The 27223-nt window shown below is 43.9% G+C and overlaps 4 protein-coding genes across 7 annotated transcripts; 2 read left to right on the forward strand and 2 right to left on the reverse strand.

The window, feature by feature from the left end:
* The first annotated feature begins 248 nt into the window (after positions 1-248).
* LOC311106429 (peptidyl-prolyl cis-trans isomerase FKBP3-like) lies at positions 249-3208 on the forward strand. Its single transcript, XM_084148762.1, has 7 exons — positions 249-494; positions 951-1052; positions 1175-1273; positions 1461-1596; positions 1802-1869; positions 2020-2117; positions 2421-3208. The coding sequence occupies exons 1-7, from the start codon at positions 390-392 to the stop codon at positions 2473-2475; spliced, it is 663 nt and encodes a 220-aa protein (XP_084004888.1). The 5' UTR covers positions 249-389; the 3' UTR covers positions 2476-3208.
* Positions 3209-3987: 779 nt separating this feature from the next.
* LOC311106430 (ubiquitin-like FUBI-ribosomal protein eS30 fusion protein) lies at positions 3988-7128 on the reverse strand. The gene is made up of 5 exons (XM_084148763.1): positions 7052-7128; positions 5856-5937; positions 5542-5686; positions 4390-4445; positions 3988-4211 (listed from the first exon to the last, which is right to left on the reverse strand). Exons 2-5 carry the CDS (start codon positions 5928-5930, stop codon positions 4086-4088), a joined length of 402 nt encoding a protein of 133 aa, XP_084004889.1. The 5' UTR covers positions 5931-5937; positions 7052-7128; the 3' UTR covers positions 3988-4085.
* A 385-nt stretch (positions 7129-7513) lies between these two features.
* On the reverse strand, positions 7514-17294 carry LOC311106530 (pre-mRNA-processing factor 39-like). Its single transcript, XM_084148892.1, has 15 exons — positions 17176-17294; positions 16016-16149; positions 15246-15797; positions 14624-14749; positions 14288-14406; positions 13924-14091; positions 12532-12718; positions 11881-11988; positions 11428-11592; positions 10820-10946; positions 10312-10580; positions 9962-10146; positions 9301-9375; positions 9032-9134; positions 7514-8105 (listed from the first exon to the last, which is right to left on the reverse strand). The coding sequence occupies exons 1-15, from the start codon at positions 17186-17188 to the stop codon at positions 8013-8015; spliced, it is 2424 nt and encodes an 807-aa protein (XP_084005018.1). The 5' UTR covers positions 17189-17294; the 3' UTR covers positions 7514-8012.
* Positions 17295-23329: 6035 nt separating this feature from the next.
* On the forward strand, positions 23330-25261 carry LOC311106936 (ADP-ribosylation factor 6-like). 4 transcript variants are annotated; one of them, XM_084149336.1, is made up of 3 exons: positions 23330-23506; positions 23661-23964; positions 24462-25261. In XM_084149336.1, exon 3 carries the CDS (start codon positions 24486-24488, stop codon positions 25011-25013), a length of 528 nt encoding a protein of 175 aa, XP_084005462.1. In that variant the 5' UTR covers positions 23330-23506; positions 23661-23964; positions 24462-24485; the 3' UTR covers positions 25014-25261. The 4 variants fall into 4 exon arrangements, with proteins under 4 accessions (XP_084005462.1, XP_084005463.1, XP_084005461.1 ...); XM_084149335.1 differs by having other exon boundaries at positions 23337-23506; positions 24458-25261; XM_084149337.1 differs by lacking the exon at positions 23661-23964 and having other exon boundaries at positions 23335-23506; positions 24458-25261.
* The last annotated feature ends 1962 nt before the right edge of the window (positions 25262-27223 follow it).

Raw genomic sequence — 27223 nt, forward strand, 5'->3', positions numbered from 1 at the left:
CTTCTGGGTTCATATTAAAAACTGATGCCGCTTTGAATGATTTTATGTGTGGTATGATTGCTAGTTAGCCTATTGCAGATCTAGACAAACGATGCACCTACCAATATTGTTGTCACTATGAATGGTGGATAGAGGGCAACACACTAAAAATATTACATTTTTTGTTAACCAAATTCGACACTGTCATTGACCTTCATACAAAAACTCCTCGCTTGATGACAGAAAAAAACTAAAAAACGCCACCTGTTGGAGAAGACAGATTTTGGGCCCAGTTGTCACTCTCGCTTTGCCCCTATCTCTCTGACCAAGGCAAGGAAACATGGTAAAAGCATCGCGCCTCCCAGGTCCTTACAAAGCGGAGGTGAAAGTTCAGCAGTGCGCCTTGTAAAATGGCGGCTGAATTGACCAGAGAGTGGAGCGATGAGCAGCTAAAAAGTGATGATCTACCCAAAAAAGACATTATTAAGTTCATTCAGGACAATTCTGCTCATTCGGTATGTTTTATGTTTGATCCATGCATGCATTGGCGTGACAGCGCTCATTGAAATGCCATTGCTTACTTTTAGAGCGCACGCATGGTGATATCAGTTTACCTCCGCATTGGCGAACCGCTGCCAATTTAGCTTGATGCTAGCTTGTTAGCCTAGCATGTAGTAGTTCAGCATTGTATGCAGGTCTTTACTGGCTAGTACCATTAATTTTGCTTATCACCATGCCGTGTCAAGTTCATGTGGAAAAGGCTACATATTTAAAGTACTTTTTTTTCCCCAGCCTTTGGGCCTATGTGAAGTAGTTATTTTTGTGGCACCAGGCAGTAGGGAAGCTACGCAGGAAAGTGTTTCTTGCCAGATTTAGGAAATAATGCAGGTGTACAAAAGGACTTAAGTTGTAATTCATTCCGTTCGTGGCAAAATTACTACTCTTCTGACGTAGTGACTTCTCTCTTCCAGTTTCTTGCAGAGCACAAGCTGATGGGAAATATCAAGAATGTTGCAAAAACGGCAAAGAAGGAGCAACTGATTATTGCCTACAACGATTTGTTTGAGAGCAAGGTAGGGTGGACCACATGAATGGATTGAATGTGATACCTATTTTAAAAAGCGTATGACACATGATGGCTCAAATTTAAATAATGAATTCCTGTAATGTAGTATTTTGTTTGTGCAACCACCAGAGGTTTTTAGGTTCAGAACCCATTGAAGATGTGACGGAGCATGTGAAAAATGTGAAGATCGACGACAAGCCCAAAGAAGTTGTGGAAGTCGTTGATGAGGTATGTACACAACCCATGTTTGAAAAACTTTTGATTAAGTGCTTTCCACTGAAATAGGCATCAGGATAAAAGTGCTGTATTTTGCTTTTAAGTTTAACGAGTCTACAATTTTCTGCTCCTCTACATTCAGAAGGTTGTCAGAAGAATTGTACTGTTAAAATGGTAACTTATGTATTACAATTCCCAGGGTCCTCCTAAGTTCTTCAAGTCTGTGCTGAAGAAAGGAGACAAGACTAACTTCCCTAAGAAGGGAGACAATGTGAGCTGTTGGTACACTGGCTCCCTGGAGGATGGCACAGTGTTCGACACCAACATCCCTGCAAGTATGTTTTCTTTCTCATACTTCTGTCACACTTACTCACTCGCATTCTCTCTTACTATCTCTGTGACACACAATTTTATCCTCTTGGTCTCTCTCTCTCACACACACGTATTGTTACTCTGTCACATACTCACTTTACCTCAATTACCTTTCTCTCAGTAATACCAATAATGATTCTACTGTTTCCTCTGTCCTCCCCTCTGCAGCTGCCAGAAAGAAGAAACAGAGCAAGCCACTGAGCTTCAAAGTTGGCCTGGGCCGGGTCATCAGAGGGGTAAGACCATAGCGATACTGTATTATATTAATTACATATTGATTTATATGGCTAAAGGTGCTTTATTGCCTCAATTTAGCAATAATTATGATTTCCTTGTTCAATGGAATGCACCAGTTTTCATTGTCTTATGAGAAATGTTGTTTTCAGTGGGATGAAGGTATCCTAACGATGAGCAAAGGCGAGACAGCCAAACTGGAGATTGAGCCAGAATGGGCCTACGGGAAGAAGGGACTTCCTGATTCAAAGTATCCTTTACATTGGAACATCATGGGAACTATGGGCTAATATTGAATTAGGAGATGGCAGAAAGTGATGAGTCTTGGCTTTAATGGTATGTTTTTCACCACAAGTGATGGTCAGGAAGATTGCTAAGCCTCAGAGTAGTCGTCTCCTGTACAATGGCTCTATCATAGCCTTGTTGATACTCATTGAATTTGAGCCGGATTTATAACTATCTCTTAGTTTTAACACTTTTTATATGAATGTGTCTCTCATTAAATGGATATGCAACAGTTTCTGTGTGCATCCCTTAACTCTCCCACCACCAGAATCCCACCAAACGCAAAGCTGATCTTCGAGGTCGAGCTGGTGGCCGTCGATTAACGGCAGAAACCTACCCAGCATGCCCTTCTCTCCGTGGACGGGGAAAATGCGGTAGTCACTAGACGGCTATGCTCGAAAGGACAGAAGTGGTTGTAACGTTGTCAGAACGTTAAAGGAGTCTGATATATTGTCTTAATTTACGTTTAATGGGATGCTTTGGGAATTTGGCAATGAGGCCCTTTATCTACTTCCCCAGAGTCAGATGAACTTTTGGATACCATTTTTATGTCTGTCCAGTATGAAGGAAGTTAAAGGTAGTTTCTCGAGCCACTGCTAACTAGTGTTGGCACAATGACTGGAAGTCTATGGGTATCTACTAACATGCATTAACACTAGTTAGCATTTGCTCGTGAAACTAAATCTAACTTCCTTCATACTGGACACAGACATAAAAATGTTATCCACTAGTTCATCTGACTCATTGCCAAAATCCCAAAGTATCCTTTTTTAAGGTTAGTCTGGTTTTCTTTTTCTGCTTAAGCCAAGTCCTTTATCATTGTTTTGGCATATTGTCTGAAGCAGACCAGGGTTATTTGTGGTGAGTTGAGAAGGTGCCATGCTTCTGTCCTTTCCTGCATGGCCAGGTAGTGATGACCGGGCAACACTGTACAGATGGGGCATCCTTCCTGACAGTTACACACCGCAGAGGAAAGCCTTCCTGTTTTTTCTTGTTCTTTTGCATGTATAATGTACTTTTTAAAGATTAATAAACCAATTTTGGAGACTAAATTGACATGTGCAGCAGGTCTTGTTTATTTGGTGCCTTCAGCGAGTGTTTGAATGGTGAAGAAAACTGTGGGCAGTAGTGAATGGTTTGGAAGTAAGTTCCTGCTCTTTAAATCACGTGTTCTAATCAGAACCAGTCCTCCCTGCCATCTAAAAGGGCTTCCAAACACCCACCTGAAGGTGTAGTTTCATGCAGTAGTACACATTACACAATCGCAACTGGTCGGTCAGAACAGCACGAACTGGCCCAGTTCATGGAAATGTATACTCAACGGCAGACTTGTCTTAAGTTTGTCACTTTGGATAGCTGTCAGAACGATCATATGGTGCTGGTATTACCGGTTTCATTTTGACATCCCTTATACATTCATTTCCAAACTCCATTAGACTAGAACAGGCAAATTCGTACCTGGACCTTAAGTCAGTTCCACTGCTGATATTTTTTGCCCTCAAATCAAGGACTGATTTAGATTTGGTACACAAGTTGCGTTTACAGGCAGACCAATTCTGATTTTTTCCCCCCACCAATTGGTCTTTACCAATCGCTGATCTAAATTGGTCAAAATACCAATTAGTGAAATCTGAATTGGGCTGCCTGTCAACCCAGCCAAGGTGGGTGCCATTATCAGGTAGAACAGAAAACCAGCATAACTGCAGACCTCCAGGCTCAGATTTGAAAACCCCTGAACAAGAATGTACCAAATCTTTTGTCAGTGTGCTGTCCAAACAATACTTTCTAATAAGTCACTTATCAAACAACCCTGTCTCAAAATCATAAACACCCAAGACAGTCCAAGCCAAATCTTTATTCTGTACAGGAGGAAAACCTTTCAGTGCTTAAAAAAAAAAATCCCAAGCGTTCTCCTGAGGGGGAGGGGGGGTTCTTAGGAGTTGGCGTTGGGGCCCTTCTTCTTGCCGAAGGTGGGCACAACGTTGACGAAGCGCCTGTTGTACTGGATGCGACGCTTTGCACGGCCAGTCTTCTTCTTCTTCTTCTCCTGCTTGTCAACCTGTAGTGATAGAGGGGGACAGTGTCCATTACTATGCAGAAATATATTACATTTAGAAGACACTAATCCAAGAACTATAACGATTTTGAAACAATCAGACATTGTTACAACTGCCACAATACCAACTACCATAATGTCAAAGAGTATGTTTAAAAATATGCAGAAAGCATCTGCTGACCTTGGGTGTCTGTCCCCTCACTTTACCGGCACGGGCCAGGGAGCCATGGACCTTTCCTGGAGGGGAGAGAAAGCAAAGAGATTATCCTGAGTGAACATACAGCAATGGAACTGATGACAAAATACCTTCACAGAGCACCCATTAGTTAACTGCTGATCTGGAATGGAGCTGTACAGTGCATTCAGAAAGTATTCAGACCCGTTTACCTTTTCAACATTTTACCTTAACTCTAAAATTGATTCTCCCCCGATTGCTCAGTTTGGCCATGCGGCCAGCTCTAGGAAGAGTCTTGGGTGGTTCCAAACTTCCATTTTAGAATGATGGAGGCCACTGTGTTTTTGGGGACCTTCAATGCTGCAGACTCAACACAATCCTGTCTCGGAGCTCTACGGACAATTCTTTTGACCTCATGGCTTGGTTTTTGCTCTGACATGCACTGTCAACTGTTGGACGTTATATAGACAGGTGTATGCCTTTCCAAATCATGTCCAATCAATTGAATTTATCCCAGGTGGACTCCAATCAAGTTGTAGAAACATCTCAAGGATGATCAATGGAAAAAGGATGCACCTGAGCTCAATTTCGAGTCTCATAGCAAAGGGTCTGAATACTTATGTAAATAAGTTATGTTTATTTTTAATACATTTGCAAACATTTCTAAAAACCTGTTTCCGTTTTGTCATTATGGGGTATTGTGTGTAGATTGATGAGGAAAAATGTTATTTAATCAATTTTAGAATAAGGCTGCAACGTAACAAAATGTGGAAAAAGTCAACGGCCTGAATTACTTTCCAAGTGCAATGTATGTGATTGGATAAGTCAAAGCAAAGTTCCCACCCTATTTCTTTCTAAATCCAATCTTCTCATAGCTGTGATTATTCAATGGAGGAAGGATACATTTGCAAAATATTCAAATCAGGACACATTGAGATCATGTACAGGACTTAGTAAGCCATTGTGGTGAGCTGTATTTGGTGCTCCATCATTTTAGTCTTATCCAGAGCGATTTAAAGGAGTAATTAGGGTTAAGTGCCTTGCTCAAGGGCACATCTGCAGATTTCACCTAGTTGGTTCAAGGATTTGAACCAGCAATCTTTCGGTTACTGGCCCAACGCTCTTAACCGCTAGGATATCTGCTGCCCGAGTACTGACCTCCCAGAAGTCGGCCAGCTACTTCCAGGGTGCAGTGCTCAGAGATGCCACAGTCCACCAGAGAGGAAGCATCCTCCAGTGGGGAGCCGGCCAGCAACAGCACCTGGTCCTCCACTAGGAGACCCTCCAGAGTCTGGACATGGACCTGAAACAACCCCACAGACACACTCAATGGTTTGCTCCAGACATGCATATATCCCAAAAATGTACATGCATGTGACAAATCCAGACAATGTGGAACACTGTAATTGTAGACTACAGACAGTACACCAATTACACCACAATCATTGATTTATCCAAGCGTGGCCTCTCACCTTTATGTCTCTGACGGTCTCCTGTCCTGTCACCTCAAGGGTGTGAGTGTTCTGTGCACGCAAGAAGAGCTGCATCTTGATGCTGTGGATAGGAAAATATGGTTAGTTAGCGTTTACATTTACGTCATTTAGCAGACGCTCTTATCCAGAGCGACTTACATTATTTATTTTTTTCATACCCCCTGTGGGAATCGAACCCACAACCCTGGCGTTGCAAACGCCATGCTCTATCAACTGAGCTACATCCCTGCCGGCCATTCCCTCCCCTACCCTGGACGACGCTGGGCCAATTGCGCGCCGCCCCATGGGTCTCCCGGTCACGGCCGGCTACGACAGAGCCTGGATTCGAACCAGGATCTCTAGTGGCACAGCTAGCACTGCGATGCAGTGCCTTAGACCACTGCGCCACTCAGGAGAGTATGAGAACAGTAAATGGGGTGTCATTGCTCCACATTACATTTGCATTTTAGTCATTTAGCAGACGCTCTTATCCAGAGCGACTTACAGGAGCAATTATTGTTAAGTGCCTTGCTCAAGGGCACATCGACAGATTGTTCACCTAGTCGGCTCGGGGATTAGAACCAGCGACCTTTCGGTTACTGACACTACGCTCTTAACCACTAAGATTCCTGCCGCCCACATGACTTGAATCCGCCCTAAAAAGCAACAATGACTGAGCTAGGGATATAGACGCATTGACATACTGCCTGTCTAGGTGGCCCATCTGTTTAGATACCTAAAGCAATAGAAATTAGCGCTTTGGGAACCAATAACTACCACTTCGCAGGAAAGACAGCGCAATGCTAGCTAGCATAGCAGTAAGGTTGAGGCATGTTTGAAGTTGACTGGCTAGCTAAAGTTGTATTTAGACATACCTAGCCAGGCAATAAGAGTTTGCAAATCATGAGGATTTATTATAGTTACGACCATAACTAGTAGCTAGGCGTCCATGGTCGTTTGATTAGCTAGTCAGCCACACAGTCACGTAACTAAGCTAGCAAACATAATGCTAGCTAGCAAGCCACATGGGGCACGCGGTTCCAGAAACACTTTACTTTTTTGTGTGCTAAATATAAGGCAATCAAACAAACAATTATTCGTTTGGATGATGTACTTACGACCAATATTCCGAGCTGATATATTGTCTCTAATGGGTATAAAATGCAATATTTTATCTCAATTTGCACAGGCCTTACCTCGTTTGATGCTAGACGTTCAACACTAGGCAAAAAAGGACTTTCGGAGCGTCGGCAGTGCGCATGTGTCAACGTGTGACGTAGATAAGGCTGAGGGCACTACCGTAAAAAGCCTATGCGAAATGTATTCATGAATAAAATTGTTTTTTTTTTTTTTCTATGATTTTGTATACAAATAACATTGTACATTTTTGCCTGTCATACAGAAACATGTAATGATATGATACATCATGCTATGTTTCAACTGCTGGATCAAGACAGTAAGCTGAATGAGCTTTTTCGTGCTGGGCCACACCTTATATCTCTCCATGAGTACCTACATGTCAGTTTCAAATGGATCATGATTGGAGAGCATTCACATGTAACCAATCTATTCCCGTTTGCTTTCATGTAGCCGCAATGGCAGTGTTGTTAATATCGTACAAATATGGGTTAATTCAGGGGAGTACAAAACACATGAAATAGGATATTAATCTCTTTATTATGAAATAAAAAACAAAAATCTTCATTTCTGTTCTGTCCCAGGAAACAAAAACCTTAATCTTAAAAAGCTCACATTTTAGGAAAGCAGAGGAGAGGCTCAGGGAGGAGCATAGCTGTTACCACTACCTCCATACAAATCTATCATCTGTATCAAACAACTAGTTTCCCCACACAGACATATTGAAGAGGAACCAAATTATGCAGTGATCCAATCTAAAAATTAAAAACATCATTGTGTCTTTTCAACTGAGGAAAAAATTAAATTCATATGAAGTCTGCATCAACACACATGCGCAAGGAACACAAAAAGCAGCCAGTCGATGAATGATGGAGATGATGATGACAGTGAATGTGTCAATCTAATGGCCAATGGAAACAAATGACATCAAACAACAAAAGAGGAGGCGGGGCTAGCTGAGATGAGCAGTTGGACTGGGTAGAAAGGATGCCTCCTCTAATCTCTTCTTTCTGCAAGACCTTATGTTGGTGGAGGGGGGTAGTACTGGTTATACTGCTGGGAATACTGGTTGTACTGTCCCCAGGAGTTTTGGCCCCAGTTGTTGTACTGTTGCTGGAGAAGGAAAGCAAAAGAAAGACAGGGTTAGTTGGCATTCCTTCAAATACTTAGGAACATCTCATTCCAGCATTAGGGTCACCAGATGAAGAGAATAGAGTTCAACACTATCACACTCCCGTTTTTTACTCATTAAGAAACCAATTTTGCCATGAGGGATGGTATGACATTTGTCACCTATGCACAGTATGGTGAAAATACACTCAGTTGGCAGTTAATTAGGTACACCCATCTAGTACCAGGTCAGACCCCCCTTTGCCTCCAGAACAGCCTGAATTCTATAAGGTGTGGCGTTCAAATGTTGCTCAATTGGTATCAAGGGACCGAATGTGTGCCAGGAAAACATTCCCCACACCGTTTTTAGCTGATAGTAGTGGAACCCGGTGTGGCCATCTGTTTGCTGCAATAGCCCATCCATGACAAGGATCGACGAGTTGTGCGTTCTGAGATACCATTCTGCACACCACTCTTGTACTACTCCATTTGTGGGCCACCTGTTAGCTTGCACGATTCATGCAATTCTCCTTCAAACCTCTCATCAACGAGCTGTTTTCACCCACAGGACTGCTGCTGACTGGATGTTTTTCACAGGAAACCCTAGACACGGTCGTGTGTGAAAAGCCCGGGAGGCCGGACGTTTCTGAGATACTGGAAAAGGCGCACCTGGCACCGATGATCATACCACACTCAAAGTCGCTTAGATCACTCATTTTGCCCATTCTAACGTTTAATCGAACCGTAACAATGCCTTGATGCCCGTCTACCTGCTTTATATAGCAAGCCACGGCCACGTGACTCACTGTCTGTAGGACCGAACCATTTTTATGAACCTAATAAACTGGCCACTGAGTATATCGCTCAATGCAAAAATAAATTGGGTGTAAAACAGTATGTTTGAGTCTGCTCTTTATCATAGGACTCACCTGGTACCAGTTGTAGTTGTAGGCAGAGTTGTCTCCCTGCATCATGTGCCCTGAGCCTGAGTGCTCGTCGGTACGCTGTCTCTTCGACTCAGGCTCCTGCGAGCTGCAGGGACACAAAGGAACAGGTTAAATGTCAATCAAGAGCACCCAAATAACCAATTCAAGCATGGCGATTCACACCCTGCTATGAAGTGTCCTACCAATCCTATTGTTTTGTACTCCATGATGTCAATGTTAAGCTGAGGGAAGTGAATAAACTGAAATCTTACCCATTCTCTGCTTTCCTCTTTGTCGACTCGTGTTCTTTCAGAAGCTTCTGGTGTTCATCGTAAGCAGCCACTAACCTGTGAGGGTTAAAAATAATACATGGTTAAGATTAAAGATGCACTATGCAGAAATCCCTCTGCCATTTGCGAAAATTAGTGTCTGCTGGTTGTTTTTTTCCTTTCAATTAAGACCTAGACAACCAGGTGAGTGGAGTTCCTTACTCATCAGTGACCTTAATTCAGCAATCAAGTACAAGGGAGGAGCGAAAACCCGCAGACACTCTGCCGTCCGTGGACTGAGTTTGACACAGTGTAAAAAATCATTGCACCATCTAAACCGCTGTGAAATATATTTTCCATAACCCAAAATATTGTATTTTCAGCTGGTGTACTAAACCGAAAGTAACAAACGCAAAAACAAAACTTAAGAACGCGAAGCATAGAAAGTGCGCACATAACAGATCTGTTGCTTCTTAGACTTGCTTTCAATGAGAATGACAGATCTATAAATCACATTGCTATGTGAATTTGGTCAGGTCGCCAAAAAAGTACATATTGTAGCTTTAAGTGGAAAGGGCACAGTCATTCACAGACTCTAATTTGAACACTGGTCATGAAACATTCATTAATTGTATTTGAGAGTAGGTACTGCAGGTGAACTGACTTGTTGATGTCGCTGCCAAAGTCCTGGAGGAACTCGACCTTGCGCTGAGAGAAGGTGAGACGAGAGTCGAGGGGCAGCAGGCTGCTCAGGGCACGGTCGAAGCAGGCCAAGATGTCAGCTTCGTTCTGCTGCACGTCCCCACTGTACTCCAGCTCCAGCAGGTTCAGATACAGTTTAGGACTCGCCTGGGAGAGACACATAAAATAGATTCATTATGAACTCAAATGGTTTCTCTGAACACATTTTCTCTGAATCAAACTCCATTCGGCACCATGCGTATCAATACCACATCTCAATATCAAGATCCTGAACCAAGTGACTCCATTTCTCATCTAGCTTTGTGATCTTACCTGGTCCTTGTCTATGGCGTCCAGCAGCACCTTGCGGGCCTTGATGAGGCTTCTCTGCACCTTCAGCAGCTGCCGGGCCAGCTTCACGGCGTAGAACGAGGTCTCGCTGGTGTTTTTCCCCGACGCAATCGCCTCTCTCAGCAGGGCCTCCGCTTCCTCCAGGTTGCCGTGGCGCCGCTCCAGGCTGACCCGCCGCAGACGCACCATAGCCAGGGCTGGCACCGCCTCCTCCAGAGCCTTCAGGATGCCGCGCGCCTCCGCTATGTTCCCTACAGGGAAACGAATGACACAGACAAACTCAGTTCCACTTCTGGGTTGAATGTTTCTTACTAGTTTTTGTAGACAGAGGCTACCAATGCTTTTGAACTTGTATTATGTGATTGGCTCAGCCTCCTTATTTGAATGTACCCGTTTGTAAATCACTTTGGACAAGAGCATCTGCTAAAGGTCTAATGACATGTGAGATGTGTGAATGTGATGTCAAGAGGGATCTAGAAACACCACTCACCCTGTTGCTCCTCGAATGCAGCCCACAGCAGGTGAATGTTGGGCTTCTTGGTCAGGTGGATGGTACACGCCTTCTTGTACACGTGTCTCACTCCATCAATGCTGTAGCCCTCTAGATATTTTGCATACTTCAGAGTGAAGCGAGAGAAAGAAAGGAGGGTTGGAGGAAGAGGGGGACAGGGTGGATGGAAAGGAGGAGGTGGAGAGAGAAGACGAGGAGGGGAAGGGGACGACAACATTTTAAACACCCATTTCCGGGTCACTCAACCAGTGAATTTCTTCATTGACAAGATCGTGTTTTTAGAAATTTTCTTTGTAAACCCATCAGCACCTTCATGGAACGAATAAGATAAGTTTCTGTAAGGTAGTGGGAGACGGAGAAGATGCAACGTAGTAGTTGGCAAATGCTGGAGTCAAATCTTGTGTGGCAAAGCTGGCCATCCCCTAATACAACAGATACAGTGAGTCACAGATCAACGATACACGCAAAGAAGAGATGTGCAGGACGATTTACTGTTGTCAGGAAGTGATGAAATCGTTGATAGGGGAAGTGCGGGGAGTTCATTATTTTTGGGGTGTCGGTGGGTCAAAGGTTAAGGGTTGGGTTACCTTTGTCCAGAAGTCCTCGTAGAGAGCACAGGCGATGAGGCAGCGTTCGAACAGAACGACCACACGTTCGGGAGTGCCGTTCTCGATCTCATAGTCCAGGTACTCCTTCCAATTGCTGAGCTGGGTCTTCTCCAGGGCTTTGACATGGAAGTAGGGACGTTTTATCTACAAAAATAACAATTTCAGAGTAATAATTAGGGACAGTTCACCCCAAAATCAACATTTGTCCGATATTTTCATATCTCGTATTCCATCTATTGTGTAGACCTCTGTAGGCCTCAATCCCAAATTAATGGGAAAGAGTGGCACCATCCAATTCCATCTCGACCCAGCTTGACAAAGCCCACTTTAGAGGTATGTAAACTTTGAAGTGAACTAGTTCCTTTAGCATAATGAAATATAAGTGGATGATATTCTGACCATAAAAAAAAAAGAATAGGTGTCAGTACTCACCCCTTCCTCGAAGGCCCAGCGTTTGCTGACCTCCTGCTCGTTTTGGTTGAACACCTCCTGGCGCGACTCGATCACCTTGTGGCGCATGTTCTCAATCTCCGTCACCCTCTACACAGAACACAAGACACTCAATGTTAACCTTCTCACTCCACTTTAAAACAATCTCGTAACAATCTCATTCTCCACTGATGTGCAAACTGCATGTCCAGCTGCCAAGATTATTTACATCACCATGAGGCCGAGAGAGCCAGAGACTAGCAGGGGCCCTGCCTGTCGAAGGCGAGGGGGCCGACCCAGGGACCGAGGCCCGACCCGGGGCAGGGTATGTACCGTATGCACCCTGCCTGTAGGCCAGCCCTGGTGCTGGGGACTGGAAAGGACGAGGGGTCACTCGACTTGGCCAGCCGGCCCACGATCCAGCCATTCCTGACCCGCTTTAAGCCGAGTCCCTGACTGGATGATGCCAACTTGAATCCCCCACGTACTCATTGGCTTGGCTGCTGATGGAAAGACACCTCTTCAAACCTGCACAGATTTGTGTTTCTCTCCATGGATGATGATGATGATGAAGAGGCAAGGGCCTCTTTCCTAACCCTCTGGCATGTTGTGGCATATCAACCCCTCCTCGAGGGTGAGGAGGTGGAGTCGTACCTTTGCAGGATCTGGGAGGTCCTCGGTGCCTGCTGGGAGCTCCTCGGACTCGGTGGGTGTTGCTTCCTCTCCTTCCTCATTGGCTGCAGCTGCTACGTTGGCTTTGGCTAGCTCCACCCTCAGCTGGACAAACTCCTCCTCTGACAGGAAGTGTTTGGGGTTGTTGTTCTGCACATGCTCTTTGAACCTGCAGAGAGACATTCAGTACATCACTAGGAGAACCAAAAGTACTACCAGAGAAGTCAAAATCAAATCAAATTGTATTTGGCACATGCTTCGTAAACAACAGGCGTAGACTAACAGTGAAATGCTTACTTATGGGCCCTTACCAACAATATTTTTAACAAGGAATAAATACACAATGAGTAACGATAACTTGCCTATATACACGAGGCAGGGGTACGAGGTAATTGAAGTAGATATGTACATATAGGTAGAGGTAAAGTGACTAGGCAACAGGATAGATAATAGACAGTAGCAGCAGCGTATGTGATGAGTCAAAAGAGTTAGTGCAAAAAGGGTCAATGCAGATAGTCCGGGTAGCTATTTGGTTAACTATTTAGCAGTCTTATGGCTTGAGGGTAGAAGCGGTTCAGGGCCCTGCCGTGCGGTAACGGAGAGAACAGTCTATGACCTGGGTGGCTGGAGGACTACATTTTTTAAGACCTTCCTCTAACACCGCCTGGTAGAGGTCCTGGATGGCAGGGAACTCGGCCCCAGTGATGTACTGGGCCGTATGAACTACCCTCTGTTGCACCTTGCCATCGAAAGCCAAGCAGTTGCCATAGTGTGCCCGAAAGTGAGTTTCTGACAAGGGTAAAACTATTGCCAGTGTTCAGTATTTGATTTCTCTTAGCTACCCACTACCTGAGACGTTGACCATAACCATAGATATAGAATGAATAGAATGGACGTCCCCATTCAAGTCAATGATGGCATAATGGATGGACTGGCATCCATTTTGAGTGCACCCATGCCAGGAAGTAAAAGCAGGTGTACCCTTCAATCTAGGTAAGTACTATCTGGGATCCTTGGGACCTCCCTACCCTAAACATTCCCAAGGATCCAGGGTTTGCACAGACCCTTCAATATGTGCTGTGACTGATTGAGTCAACTCAACTGACATTAAAACAAATACATTCCATTGCATGAGCCACATCAGTTAGCATCATTCTACATTTCCATGACAATCCAGCATCAGTAGATAGAGCATTCCAAATGACCATGGAACTTATTGCATCATAACACCAGGCAGCCATTGCATGTGTACCTATGAGTTTACTAGTCAAATTGTCAGGGTTAGAGCTTCCAAGACCTTTCTTTTAATTATATAACCATAACCCTCATGGATGGTTTATCAAAACCCATTGTGAATGAGCTGACCCCTCGTACCTCTGGAGGTGCTGTGAGTAGAGCTGGGTGGGGATGCCCAGGATGCGGTCGTAGATGGCCGTGACATTGGCCAGTTTCTCCTGCTCCGTCTCCCAGTTGATGTAGGCCTCCCAAAGACGGTCAGAGCGGAAGTCTGTCCCTGCTGCCAACACAGCATGCTCATACGCACTGTGGGAAAGAACATAGACTACATAATTAACAATGCACTATGACCTGAAAAGTTCAGTAAGACACTTGTCGTTTTGGTTGTTGACGTGTCACAAGCTTCCCATGCACACAGCTTGAGGATATACAGGAGTGTGTGTGTTGAGGTGAGTGAGATGAGGTCTTTCACTTTTCAGTGACGACAGGGATCTTTACTCACCCTCTAATGCGTCCTGGTGTCTCTGGGTCTTCGTGGTCAGCGTTGTCCTTGATGAAGGACATGTAGTGAAGCCACAGATCCACACTGAGGGGGATGGCCTGCACACCCCGCCGGTACACCTGGGGACAGGACACAAAAGGACACTGGTGAATGAGACAAAGACCGTGTGAAATGCCAATGACTGCCACAGCAAGGACCCAAAAAGTAGAGCGAACAAAGCAGACTAACCCTGTCAAGTCCTTTCAGATCAGGACAGAGGACAGGTAGAGAAGAAGTCCATTTACACTATTGACTACATCAGCACATCCGCGAAAGAAGAGCTCTTTTCACGCTTACCTCCTCTGCCACCTGCGCATTGCCATGCTTCTTCTCAATGTCAGCAAACTTCTTCCAGTAGCCGTAGCAGTAGGGGTAGTGCAGGAAAAACGCATCAAACGCCTTCCTCACAACACCGAGATGATTCTGAGGAAAAAATAACATTTATAACTTGCTTCCTGCCAGACAATTTCCATCAATGTGACTTTAACCAAATCCAGCCTCATCATCAAACCACGGGCTCGCCAACGCTGTTTCGGGAGATCTACTCTCCTGTTGGATCCGTGCTATCTGGGATCCTTGGAACGTCCCTACCACATTGAAGTTGAAATGTAAAATGGTTAAAGTTAGGGTTTAGGGTAGGGACATCCCAAGGATGCTTGATAGCACTGACCACCCCAGCTAATCAACCAGCTAATTATTAGAATCAGGTGTGATGGATTAGGGTTGAAGCAAAAAAAAAACTACAGGACAGTAGCTCTCCAGGAACAGGGATGGAGCCCTGATCTAACCCTTTACTTAACCAGGTTTAGTCGCATTGAGATTTTAAATGTAGTTTTCAATACAGAAGACTATGAGAGCAGATTACACCTATTCACAATACAAGGGTTAACATAAAATTCCAGGACTTCTCTATGCTCACCTCTTGCTCCACATACTGCAGCAGGTAGACCCAACCATTGAAGTCTTCAGGGTTCTCCTCACACCCTTTAACCAGCTTCTCGTACTCAGCAGGGATGAGAGGCTCTGTGGGGACAGCTGGTTCATCAACAGCTTCCCCCTGTCCTGTCGTCTCTTTGGATTCTTCCAGCTCCATGTTAGCTGGGCTTCCATCTTCTGCAACCATTGGTGGCTGGGCTTGGGCTGGATCTTGTTCCTGATCTACAGGCTCTGACATCTCACCCTGTATCAGAGACTCTGTGGCTTCCGCTTGGTTGTTCTGTCCATCCTGGCTCTCTTCTTCTGACGACGCTTCCATTTGGTTCTGTTGTTCTACCTGGGGAGAACGAGACTGATCATCTGAATCCTCCTCTTGGAAGAGCTTGGCGCTCGCTAGCTGGAAGTGCTGCACCGCTTGTTCAACTGATCCCAGATCAGACTGCTGGTCCTGGTGCAGCTTGATTACCTCTGGTGACGACTGATCTGACTCTGAGTCAGTGTCGTGGATAACCGTGGTGAGGTTGTCAGGGGGAACCTGGTAGGAAGAAAAGTAGGCAAAGGGCACTGTTTGAAACATCAACATTATTTAAAGTTGAAAGCGTTGTGGTTTACTAGGACTGCAAGCAGAAAAAACATGACATTTGCTATGGGTTGTTGTTTAGAGTAATGATGACAGGGCATTGTCTTTATGATTCTGCTCAGGGGCATTTTTCGATTTCCTAGAGTAAACTCCTGTCTATTTTCACCACTGACCTGGTCCACGGTCCATTCAGCAGGGTGCGTGAGGACAGGCAGGTCTGGGAGGAAGCCCTCTCCATTGCCCTCCATGGCTGGGGAGTCCCCACTCTCAGAGCTGTCTGTGTCCAACATCCCCATCATGGGCTGGTCTGAGACATGCAGGTTTGAAGAGGGACACAGATTGCACGTCAATCAATATCACAACATCAAAACGGGTTGAGGGTAATAATTACCTTTGCCTTACAGGAAAATGGTGTAGAATCAGGAGTGGATCCAGTCAATATTGACATAACTGGGTTATTGTGGGTTCCTTGGGCATATCTACTAGTGCACGAAAACATCCTTATCAACCAAGGTTTGACATTCAATAAAATCTGTATGGCTCATCCAAATGTGTGCACATATACAGATATGGCTAGATAGGTAACGAAGTTAAATGTATTTATCATACGTGCTCCAGATATTAACCTAAAACATTCAAGTCAAGCTCAACTGAAGAATCCTCACTCTGACCGCATCTGTTGACTTGTTAAGAGTCGCACTGAGCTGTATAGCATGCGCACATCCTTGTTTAGCAACATTAGCATGCTAGCTAGCTGACTACAGGTGCGCGTGCTGGTAGATAGTAGCACATTATGTAGCAAGTTAAATAACATTTAATCCGGTCAATTAACTAGTTAGCCTATTTTTCTTGATAGTTAGCTAAAGCTTTTGGTCATCATTCAAGCACGGCACACAACTGTAAAGTTGGCTTAGGAACCTACTGCAGTCAGTAAGTATATAACTAACTACATCATTGGTCAGTGCACACTCAATGATGTTAGCTACACGTTAGCATAGTTAGGTAATTAAAACATATCTAACTAGCTACCCACTCTGTAGGTATCCTAAAAAATAAGACGTTAGTTACGGTTAACGTTACTGCGTGTTGTTGTAAAGACTGTAACTAGGGAAAGGCGACCGTTTCATTCTAATCCCAAATAATAGGCTGAAAGTCTTATCGTTACAAACAGCGAAGTTAGGGCTTCAACCTTGCCTCGGTTTGGGCCTAGTTAGCTAAAGTTAGCTGCTAGCTAGCCAGACCGCACACGTCCACCATCTTCACGTTACAGCAAGCGAACTAGAAAGTTCTCAAAATAAACATTTGATCAAAGAGGGTGTTTGAGACAACTTACCAGTATCTTCCATGAAATTTAGATGAGACAAATGTATATTTCAGACACTTTAAACGTATCTAACCAACAACATGTAGCCGCGTTTCTACTCTCATTCTCCAGCGACAACTTCGAGAAGGGCACAGAGACGCGCATGCGTACTGTAGTGTTATGGGGGCGGGTCCACTACAATGTAACCATTCTTGTAGTGAAGCTATATATCCAGTGTCTGTCTGTAATGAATCCAACAACCGTAGCCAATAGAGGCTGCAGTCACTGATTTATGCAAAAGGTGAAAGTTACCATTGCCATTCAGAATAAGAATAAGATGATAGGATAATAACATTCCTATAAATAGTTGACACTATTCCTATAAATAATGTAGAATAATTTAAATGTAATGTAAATGTAGCCAACATAGAAATCCAACAATAGCCTATGTGTGATTGAGAGCATTCTGTCTGGCTGCATCACCACCTGGTATGGCAACTGCACCGCCCTCAACCGAATGGCTCTCCAGAGGCCAACACATCAACGGGGGCACGCTGCCTGCCCTCCAGGACATTTACAGCACTCAGTGTCAAAGGAAGGCCAAGAAAAGCATCAAGGACTTCAGCACCCGAGTCACGGTCTGTTCCCTCTTCTACCATCTAGCAGACAGAGAAGGTACTGGTGCATCAAAGACAACACCGAAAGACTGAAAAACAGCTTCTATCTCCAGGCCATCAGACTGTTGAACAGCCATCACGCAATCTCCTGCAGTAACAGACAAAGACACACTCCCTCACACAAAACAGATACACAAGCTCACACACACCTCATACACAAGCAGACCCCTGTACTCACATATGCACTCACACACACGCATACGCCCATACTCACAAACAAACACGCACACACACACACACACACACACACACACACACATGATAGAGACATTAAACACTGGACCGTTTCTTTATACTGTTTTTCACAAAGTAAACCACTGTAAATTTACAGCAGGGATGTTGTAATATGTTTTTACAATAAGAAAAAGAGTACTAAAGCAAAATGACAGTATTAAGCTGGCAACTCTGGTGCCAGTATAATGCTGTAAAATTACAGAGAAAAGTTTTACAGTGCATACTGTATTTTTTACATAGCTCATTCTAATATATTGCATTTTTGCTACACTGTTTATACACACCGCATATTTATATACTGGATTCTTGACATAGCTCACTGTAATATATCTACTGCTGTACACAGCATTCTTAGTATATATTTTTGGTGTATACTGTATACGCATAGATAGCATTTGGATTACTGATGCAGTGTTATTTCGGTTGTTTAGATTAGATTTTCATTTAGTCACATGAACAGGGTCACAGATGAAGTTGCAGTGAAATACTTACAGTTTTTCTCAATTGCTAAAACACTAAACCCTATTGTCTGAACCAAATGCTCAGTTGCCTGAACCCACTGATTGAATCAATCACTCTTTTGGCAAAACCATAAGCACTTTTCACCTGTTTAGACATAACTTGTCAACACATTTTCATTGTGATGCACCCGTGCTGCATAATGGTGAGCACAGGTGACAAAAGTCAAACACAATTAGAGCACAGGTGTCACCACTTGAACACAACAACTCAAAATTGATCACACTTGTGGCTAATGATGTGAGGGAACATATACAGTAAGCCAGTTCAGAGAGCACTGGTTTGTGAGGCCCTACAATGGATAGAAATCTGAGAGGAAGAGTTTGTGTGAGAGGAGGTCGAGGTGGTCAGCGAAGACAAAGAACAGTAATATCTGATGAAATCAGAGCTACTGTGATTGACCATGTTCTTGTCCATGGTATGAGCATGAGGGAGGCTGGACAAAGGGTACAACCAAACATCAGTAGATTCACTGTGTCCACCATAATCCGAAGATTTAGAGAAGAGAACAGGTAATTACCTTTTTTTGACATTATAGTACAGTATGTAAATGTTGACAGCAATTACTGTATGACATACTATATACTGTACCACAGTATACTGTAAGTAAATATATTTCAGTACATCACTGTACCAATGTACTGTAGTATTGTAAGGGAGGGTTGGTCTAACTGTTTGTAGGCCTAGTATTCCATGTATATTTTTTGTAACTCCATGTTCTCTTTTTGTAGAATTGAAAGACTGCCACATGGGGGTGGGAGGACAGGTATGTTCTCCCCACACCAAGAGACCCTAATTGTTGATATGGTCCGTGAGAACAATGCCATTAAACTGAGCGAAATTCAGCAGAAGATCATTGAGGACCATTTAAATTTTGAGGGTATCAACAGTGTCAGCCTCTCTACTGTTGATCGTGTCCTCAAGTGCAACAGACTGCGCATGAAACAGCTATACAGAGTGCCCTTTGATCGCAACTCAGACAGAGTCAAAGAGCAAAGATTACAGTATGTACAGGTTGGCATATATCCAGACACATTCAATGTTGATTACTCTAAGTAGTGATTTACTGTAGTGGCCTAAATCACTTTTTCCGTATCACTTACAAAACTATATCTATTTCTACAGAGGGTTTTTCAACTGGATGCAATGGAAAGACCCCATCAATACATCTACATGGATGAAGCTGGGTTTAATCTCACCAAAAGGAGAAGGAGAGGCCGTAATGTGATTGGCCATCGGGCCATTGTTGGTGTTCCTGGGCAGCGTGGTGGCAATGTCACATTATGTGCTGCCATCAGCAATCATGGGGTTGTCCACCATCATGCCAACCTGGGGCCCTACAACACTCACCAGCTCCTCATTTTCCTCAATCACATGCGAGATGCTTTGTTAGGGCAGCAGGATGAGCATCCCATCTATGTTGTTGTTTGGGACAATGTGAGTTTTCACAGAGCCCTCCAGGTTAGAGAGTGGTACAATATGAACCAAGGTTTTATCAATCTTTGCCTTCCACCGTACTCCCCTTTCCTAAACCCCATTGAGGAATTATTCTCCTCATGGCGGTGGAAGTTATATGAACGCCAACCTTACACCAGGGTAAATCTCCTGCAAGCCATGGGACTTGCCTGTGGTGACATAGGTGTGGAGGCATGCCAAGCCTGGATACGGCATGCCAGGGGTTTTTTCCCCCGTTGCCTGGCCAGACAAAATGTGGCCTGTGATGTGGATGAAGTCCTGTGGCCTGACCCAGTACGGAGACATGATGCTGTGGCTGAGTAATGCACTTATTTGTATATTTTTGTACTTTATTTTTACATGGGCTTACTGTACACAAGTGGCAAACGCATAAGATTTCTGTTTGTTTGTACAAGTGCTAAATGCACAGGTTTTTTTTGTTTTGCAACATGCATTTAGGCTACAGTGAACAATAAACATTTATTTCTCCAGCTTCATGTCCTGAGCATTGTGTTTTCTATTTTTCTACATAGTGTTTAGTGACTGTTCAGTAGTGTTTTTTATTTTGATTGACTCGGGGCACGATTTGACAACATAGTTCAGTTTTGAGCACAGATTGAACTGTTTTGAGGTGAAAGTTTGGTTTTGCAAGAAGAGTCTGAGGTTTTGTGAATGTAGCTTGAAAATTGGGTTTTGTGTTCACAGTTAAGAGAAAAGGAGAGCAGCTTTCAAGAAAAGTCTTAGCAATCGAGAAAAACTGTAAGCTCCACAGGTCTGTGGACGACACTGTCAACATTGGCCTACACTACATCTTCAAACAACTCGATAACCCAAAGACATATGCAAGGATATTGTTTGTGGACTTTAGCTGTAGAGAGGGTCATTGGCTGCCACCTTCCCTACATCGAGGTCCTGCACGACTCCAGGACAAGGAAGCGAGCAGGAAAGATCACTGCTGACCCATCCCACACCAGTCACCCCCTCCTCCAAAAATTCACCTCTGGCATGCGGTTCAGGTCACTCATGACCAAAACCTCCCGCCACCTGAAAAGTTTCTTCCCCTGGGTTGTTGCCCTCACCAACCGACTATTTGACCCATAGAGACTAAAGGACTCTGCACTCTATGCTGCACACCGCATCAAGCCATCTCTGAACTGTACACAAAATAACTGCACTATACTGCAATTGCACTCTGTTAATCTCTCTGCATTTAGATATATTCATACCACAGGAGGTTGGTGGCAGCCTCCACTGATTCATACTGATACTGTACATTTGTACATCCACTGCATATCAACCGTATACCCACTGTATATTTGTATATTTGCTCACTCTACCTAGTTATATATAATATACACTACCGTTCAAAAGTTTGGGGTCACTTAGAAATGTCCTTGTTTTCGCAAGAAAAGCAAATTTTTTTTGTCCATTAAAATTACATTAAATTGATCAGAAATACAGTGGAGACATTGTTAATGTTGTAAATGGCTATTGTAGCTGGAAATGGCTGATTTTTAATGGAATATCTACATAGGCGTACAGATGCCCATTATCAGCAACCATCAGTCCTGTGTTCCAATGGCACGTTGTGTTTGCTAATCCAAGTTTATCATTTTAAAAGGCTAATTGATCATTAGAAAACCCTTTTGCAATTATGTTAGCACAGCTGAAAACTGTTGTGCTGATTAAAGAAGAAATAAAACTGGCCTTCTTGAGACTAGTTGAGTATCTGGAGCATCAGAAACAGACGCCTCACAGGTCCTCAACTGACAGCTTCATTAAATAGTACCCGCAAAACACCAGTCTCAACGTCAACAGTGAAGAGGCGACTCCGGGATGCTGCCCTTCTAGACGGAGTTGCAAAGAAAAAGCCATATCTCAGACTGGCCAATAAAAAGAAAATATTAAGATGGGCAAAAGAACACAGACACTGGACTTTCTCTTTGCAACTCTGCCTAGGTCAGCATCCCGGAGTCGCCTCTTCACTGTTGACGTTGAGACTGGTGTTTTGTGGGTACTATTTAATGAAGCTGCCAGTTGAGGACCTGTGAGGCGTCTGTTTCTGATGCTCCAGATACTCAACTAGTCTCAAGAAGGCCCGTTTTATTTCTTCTTTAATCAGCACAACAGTTTTCAGCTGTGCTAACATAATTGCAAAAGGGTTTTCTAATGATCAATTAGCCTTTTAAAATGATAAACTTGGATTAGCAAACACAACGTGCCATTGGAACACAGGACTGATGGTTGCTGAAAATGGGCCTCTGTACGCCTATGTAGATATTCCATTAAAAATCTGCCGTTTCCAGCTACAATAGCCATTTACAACATTAACAATGTCTACACTGTATTTCTGATCAATTTTATGTAATTTTAATGGACAAAAAAAAATTGCTTTTCTTTCGAAAACAAGGATATTTCTAAGTGAACGGTAGTGTATGTAAACTTTGTTTAAACTCTGCTGTCTGTGTTCTGTCTCTAAGTCTATTACTAGCAGCACCATATCACTAAGTACAATTCTGAGTATGTGTAAATGTACTTGGCGAATAAAGGTGATTCTGATTCTGATAATGATTTCTAAAAAAATCTAAAGGCTTTATGAACCCAATACTAAATGTATCTCATATCCACAAGTTTCGTCTGTTTGTACTGTAATGTTAAGCTAATTCAAATTCACAGGAAGCTGGTGTTGGGAGGACAGCTAATAATAATGGCTGGAATGGAGTGAATGGAATGGTATGAAATACATGGAACTATGCGTTTAATGCGCTTGATACCATTCCATTGATTCCATTCCTGCCATTACTAGGAGCCTGTCCTCCCCAATTAAGGTGCCACCAGCCGCCCGTGAATTCAATATATGGCATACTATTGTGTTTATTGTTGATGCCATTGCTGTTGCAAAAAGAAGGGCTCAAATACAGCATTTAAAAAGCAAGTTTATAGATGGACATTTGACGTCATTTACCGGCATTCTCTCAATTTGGGCATTGCAAATTCTCACATTACATCTAATGAACAATCACGACGTCATAATGAGCCGACAAGCAAAATGACGTAAGCAATTGGGAGATAAGTTTCTAGACGTGTAAAACACAGACCCAGAAAATCACAAGACAAAATTAAACCGTGCTGTTTTCTATCAATACGCACGAGATATTCCTAAATAATACCAAAGCAACTACAGCATTTTTCTTTAGTTTCGAGACAGACAAAACGCAGAGCGACACAGAGCCCAAATGGCGTCCATTTCAACTGTCATACGATCGGTTTGCTGTTGAGTCTCTCCGTGTGCGCATGCCAAATGGCGTAGTGCGTTTGTGCATGAGCAATCGAGAGGAAGTGGCGGGTGATCTGGGTCCGCACCTTTTCCGGTAACACAGCACCGCCACCGCTGTGACTGAACGACTGTAGAAAGAGGGAGAGAGGCAAGAGCGGGGATAATCAACCTGGGGAACGGGGGGTTGCCGCAGTTGCAGGTACCTATCACATTTTTCAACGTGACTCTTTTGATTTATATTACGCGCTATTTTCAGCCTAGAACAGTGCGCTTTGGACAGAACGGTAGCCGATTAAAGTTGTGCTCTGTCTGTCTGACACCCCTCCCTTTTCTGAACCGCTCCTGTGTTACAGGGAGAGAGAGAGAGAAGAGAGAGGAAGAGCTGAAAGTCGGATGAATCAATGACATTTTGAGCATTCTAGACCTGGATGTCCCGGCGAAGATACGACCGGGAGTGATCTTATTTGTCTCTGTTGCAATGAACTACCGAATAGAATCGTTCATTTGAATCCACCGATTGGAATAAGGGCAAGTTGACAGCCGGCAGACAAGGAGGAAGTCGGAATTACCACGGGCTTTTGAGAGGGCCTAATTTCTTAAACGCAACTATTAGGCTATATTTTTTGTATCTCTCTCTACATTATTAAAAACACCAAGGTAGGCCTACGCACCGGGAACTGAAATGGGGATTTAAAGATGACGGTACACTAATCGTTTTAATCAAAGAGACAGTGTTTGAATCGGAGTGTTGTACGATTATGAAAATATTTCCCCACCCTCTCCCGTGCACTGAGACGCCCAATTCTCAAGCACTTAAATTTCCCTTTGAATCCTCTCTTCTAGGCTAGCACCCAGCTATTTTCTGACAGCTGTTAGTGTAACGGGATATTTGTATCTTTCAGTGGATCATTTTCCATTGATTGACCGCCGTTCTAGACATAAGTGTAACGTTATCTGGAACAAACTTTTGTAACTGCTACCTTAATTTATACTTGTGTCAACCCACCACTGATAGACTGTCACGTGGATGTCTGCTGTCAGGAAACCTGCTGCAGCATTAGAAACAAAAACCTGTTAAGCTTTTATTTTGAAGAACAATTTCTGCTCTCTTGAAATCATAGGGAAGTAATTAACTTTTTTTCCCCCCAAGGAAGTGATATTTATGCACAGCCTACAAGATGGGGAAAATGCTCTCGAAGATCTTTGGCAACAAGGAGATGAGGATATTGATGCTTGGACTTGATGCTGCTGGCAAGACCACCATCCTCTACAAACTGAAGCTGGGCCAGTCCGTCACCACCATCCCAACAGTCGGCTTCAACGTCGAGACGGTCACCTACAAGAACGTGAAGTTCAACGTGTGGGACGTCGGGGGCCAGGACAAGATCCGGCCTCTGTGGAGGCACTACTACACCGGCACCCAGGGCCTCATCTTCGTGGTGGACTGTGCCGATAGGGACCGGATAGACGAGGCCCGCCAGGAGCTCCACCGGATCATCAACGACCGGGAGATGCGGGACGCCATCATCCTGATCTTCGCCAATAAGCAGGACCTGCCCGACGCCATGAAGCCCCACGAGATCCAGGAGAAGCTGGGTCTGACCCGTATCAGAGATAGGAATTGGTACGTTCAGCCCTCGTGTGCTTCCACCGGTGATGGACTATACGAGGGTCTCACCTGGCTCACCTCAAATTACAAATCTTAATGTTCATCACTTCTATGCTCAGCCTGGACTGTTTAGTTACAATAACAAGCAAAAAAGCAAAAAATAAGTGAAATGAACAACCGATGGAAATAATTACACGCTGAGGCAATTAATGAATAACAAGACTTCTCAGATGAGTAGGCCTTTATAAAAGAGAAGTTTCATTATAATACTCCCTTTTTTTTCATTTGATAATGGTGAATGATGCCCCTATAACCCATGTTTTTTTATAAACAAAAAAACAAATATTTTTGGCTGGCTTTTCTTTAATTTTTTTGGTTCGCTTTGACTCTGTAGTATACTTTACTCACTCTCTAATCACTCAATACTTCGCAAAATATTATTTTCAGAAGCTCTGAAAGATGCAGATTACTTTTTTTTTTCTCTTGTAGGATTTATTTCTGGGGTGGCAGGGTTCAGGGTTAGGGCGTGCTATTTTTTGTCCCTCAGTTATAGATACATAACTGAATAGAAGGTTGTCTGTATTCATACAGTATTCTCATGACCCAACATCAACCCAAAGGATGGGAAAGGCCAATGCCCCTGTGAGGACGTTACCCGCTCATATCTGTGCCGGAAACCAAGGGGCAGAATCAGCATATCAGTTCTCATGGTTCCAAACTGCCACCATGGTTTTTAAAGAGTTAAGCATGTGTATTACGGACATGTAAGGACCTCATGAAGAAGTACTATTTTCACTTTTGATTGATTGTACAAAATTGTTGAGATGATTGAGAAAAATGTGTTCATACTTAATTCCTTAAACAGTGATTCCATCCATGTCTGCTAGGGAGGTTTTCTGAAAAGACACTATGGACACTGCGACATGGATGGATATCATTGTATTTTTGTTCTGTTTTGGGTCAGAATCTGTTACCACTGATCTCTTTTTGCCTCTAATCTTCCAAGAGCTTCCATTTCCAGTTGAGTATTTGTAGTTCCGGCTGCCTTTTGGGAAGCCCTGAGTTACAGGTGCACCAACAGAAAGACTGACAGCATGGGGGAAAGCACCCTCATAGCTAAGTCTTCACTAGGGGTGGGGGGGAGGGGACTACCCTTTCCACGAGAGGGTGGGGTGGGAGGGGGGCTACACTTTCCACGAGAGGGTGTGGTGGGGGTGGGACTACACTTTCCACGAGAGGGTGTGGTGGGGGGGGGGGGGACTTCACTTTCCACGAGAGGGTGGGGGTGGGGGGGGACTACCCCTTCCACGAGGGGGTGGGGTGGGGGGGGACTACCCCTTCCACGAGGGGGTGGGGTGGGGTGGGGGGGGACTACCCCTTCCACGAGGGGGTGGGGGGGGGGGGGGGGGGACTACCCCTTCCACGAGGGGGTGGGGAAACACAATACCATAGGGCCCCTTGACTAAAAGTGCACACTTGACTCTTTCTGACTGACTCTTGGGCCCCAGTAAGCAAGTGTTTACTTTTCAACCCACCACCACTTCCATGGTGCTCTGCTCTCCAGTAAATGGGGCTTCCCGCTCAAATCAATTTACATCAGTTGTACAGCTCGTCATGCAGTCAGACAAGATTACACGTTCTGTTCATAAGTTATAGATATGAAAATGCTTTGTTTTATTATTTTTGTTCCATTTGCTATGCTGATGAAATAATAAAAAAATATGTATCAGATCAACATGGAAGTGGAGCTTTTTCAATATGAAGCCTATAACATTTCACATTATCAATGAGCATGTACTTGCCTAAACTATTTGAAATGTCACGAAAGAGGAAGTGAAATATGGGTGTTTATGAGAGTTGGAACAGAAAAAAAGGTTGTGTGAACTGTGAAGTCAGTTTGGTGTGTTTCCGTTGTGCTCGTGAGTCACCGGCTGTGAATAAGTGATGATACGAGCTCTGGTTTCGGGGTAGTGATTGGCAGGTAGCTTAGGTCCTACTTTCCGGGCCTACTTCAAGACCTCTCTCTACGTATTTCTTAGTCTATCATTAGAATACTGTAGTAGGAGTCTCTGGTGTATTCAACCCAAAGTGCTTTTTTGACATTTAGGGACGTGTAAGCAAAACATGCCCAAGCCGTTGTTATTTAGTGAATTTGTAAGGTTCTGTTCTGGAACACGGTTTCTTCATCCTTTGTCAAACTTGAAGTTAAGCAAAGTTAGTCCTAAAGTTGGTGTTGGTTTGAGAACGTAGGAGACTGCTGGCAGATTGATAGATTGAACCCCACCACTTTGGCGATTACCCTTAAAT

The sequence above is a fragment of the Coregonus lavaretus genome, assembly GCF_964263955.1.
Source record: "Coregonus lavaretus genome assembly, chromosome: 31".
Taxonomy (NCBI): Eukaryota; Metazoa; Chordata; class Actinopteri; order Salmoniformes; family Salmonidae; genus Coregonus; species Coregonus lavaretus.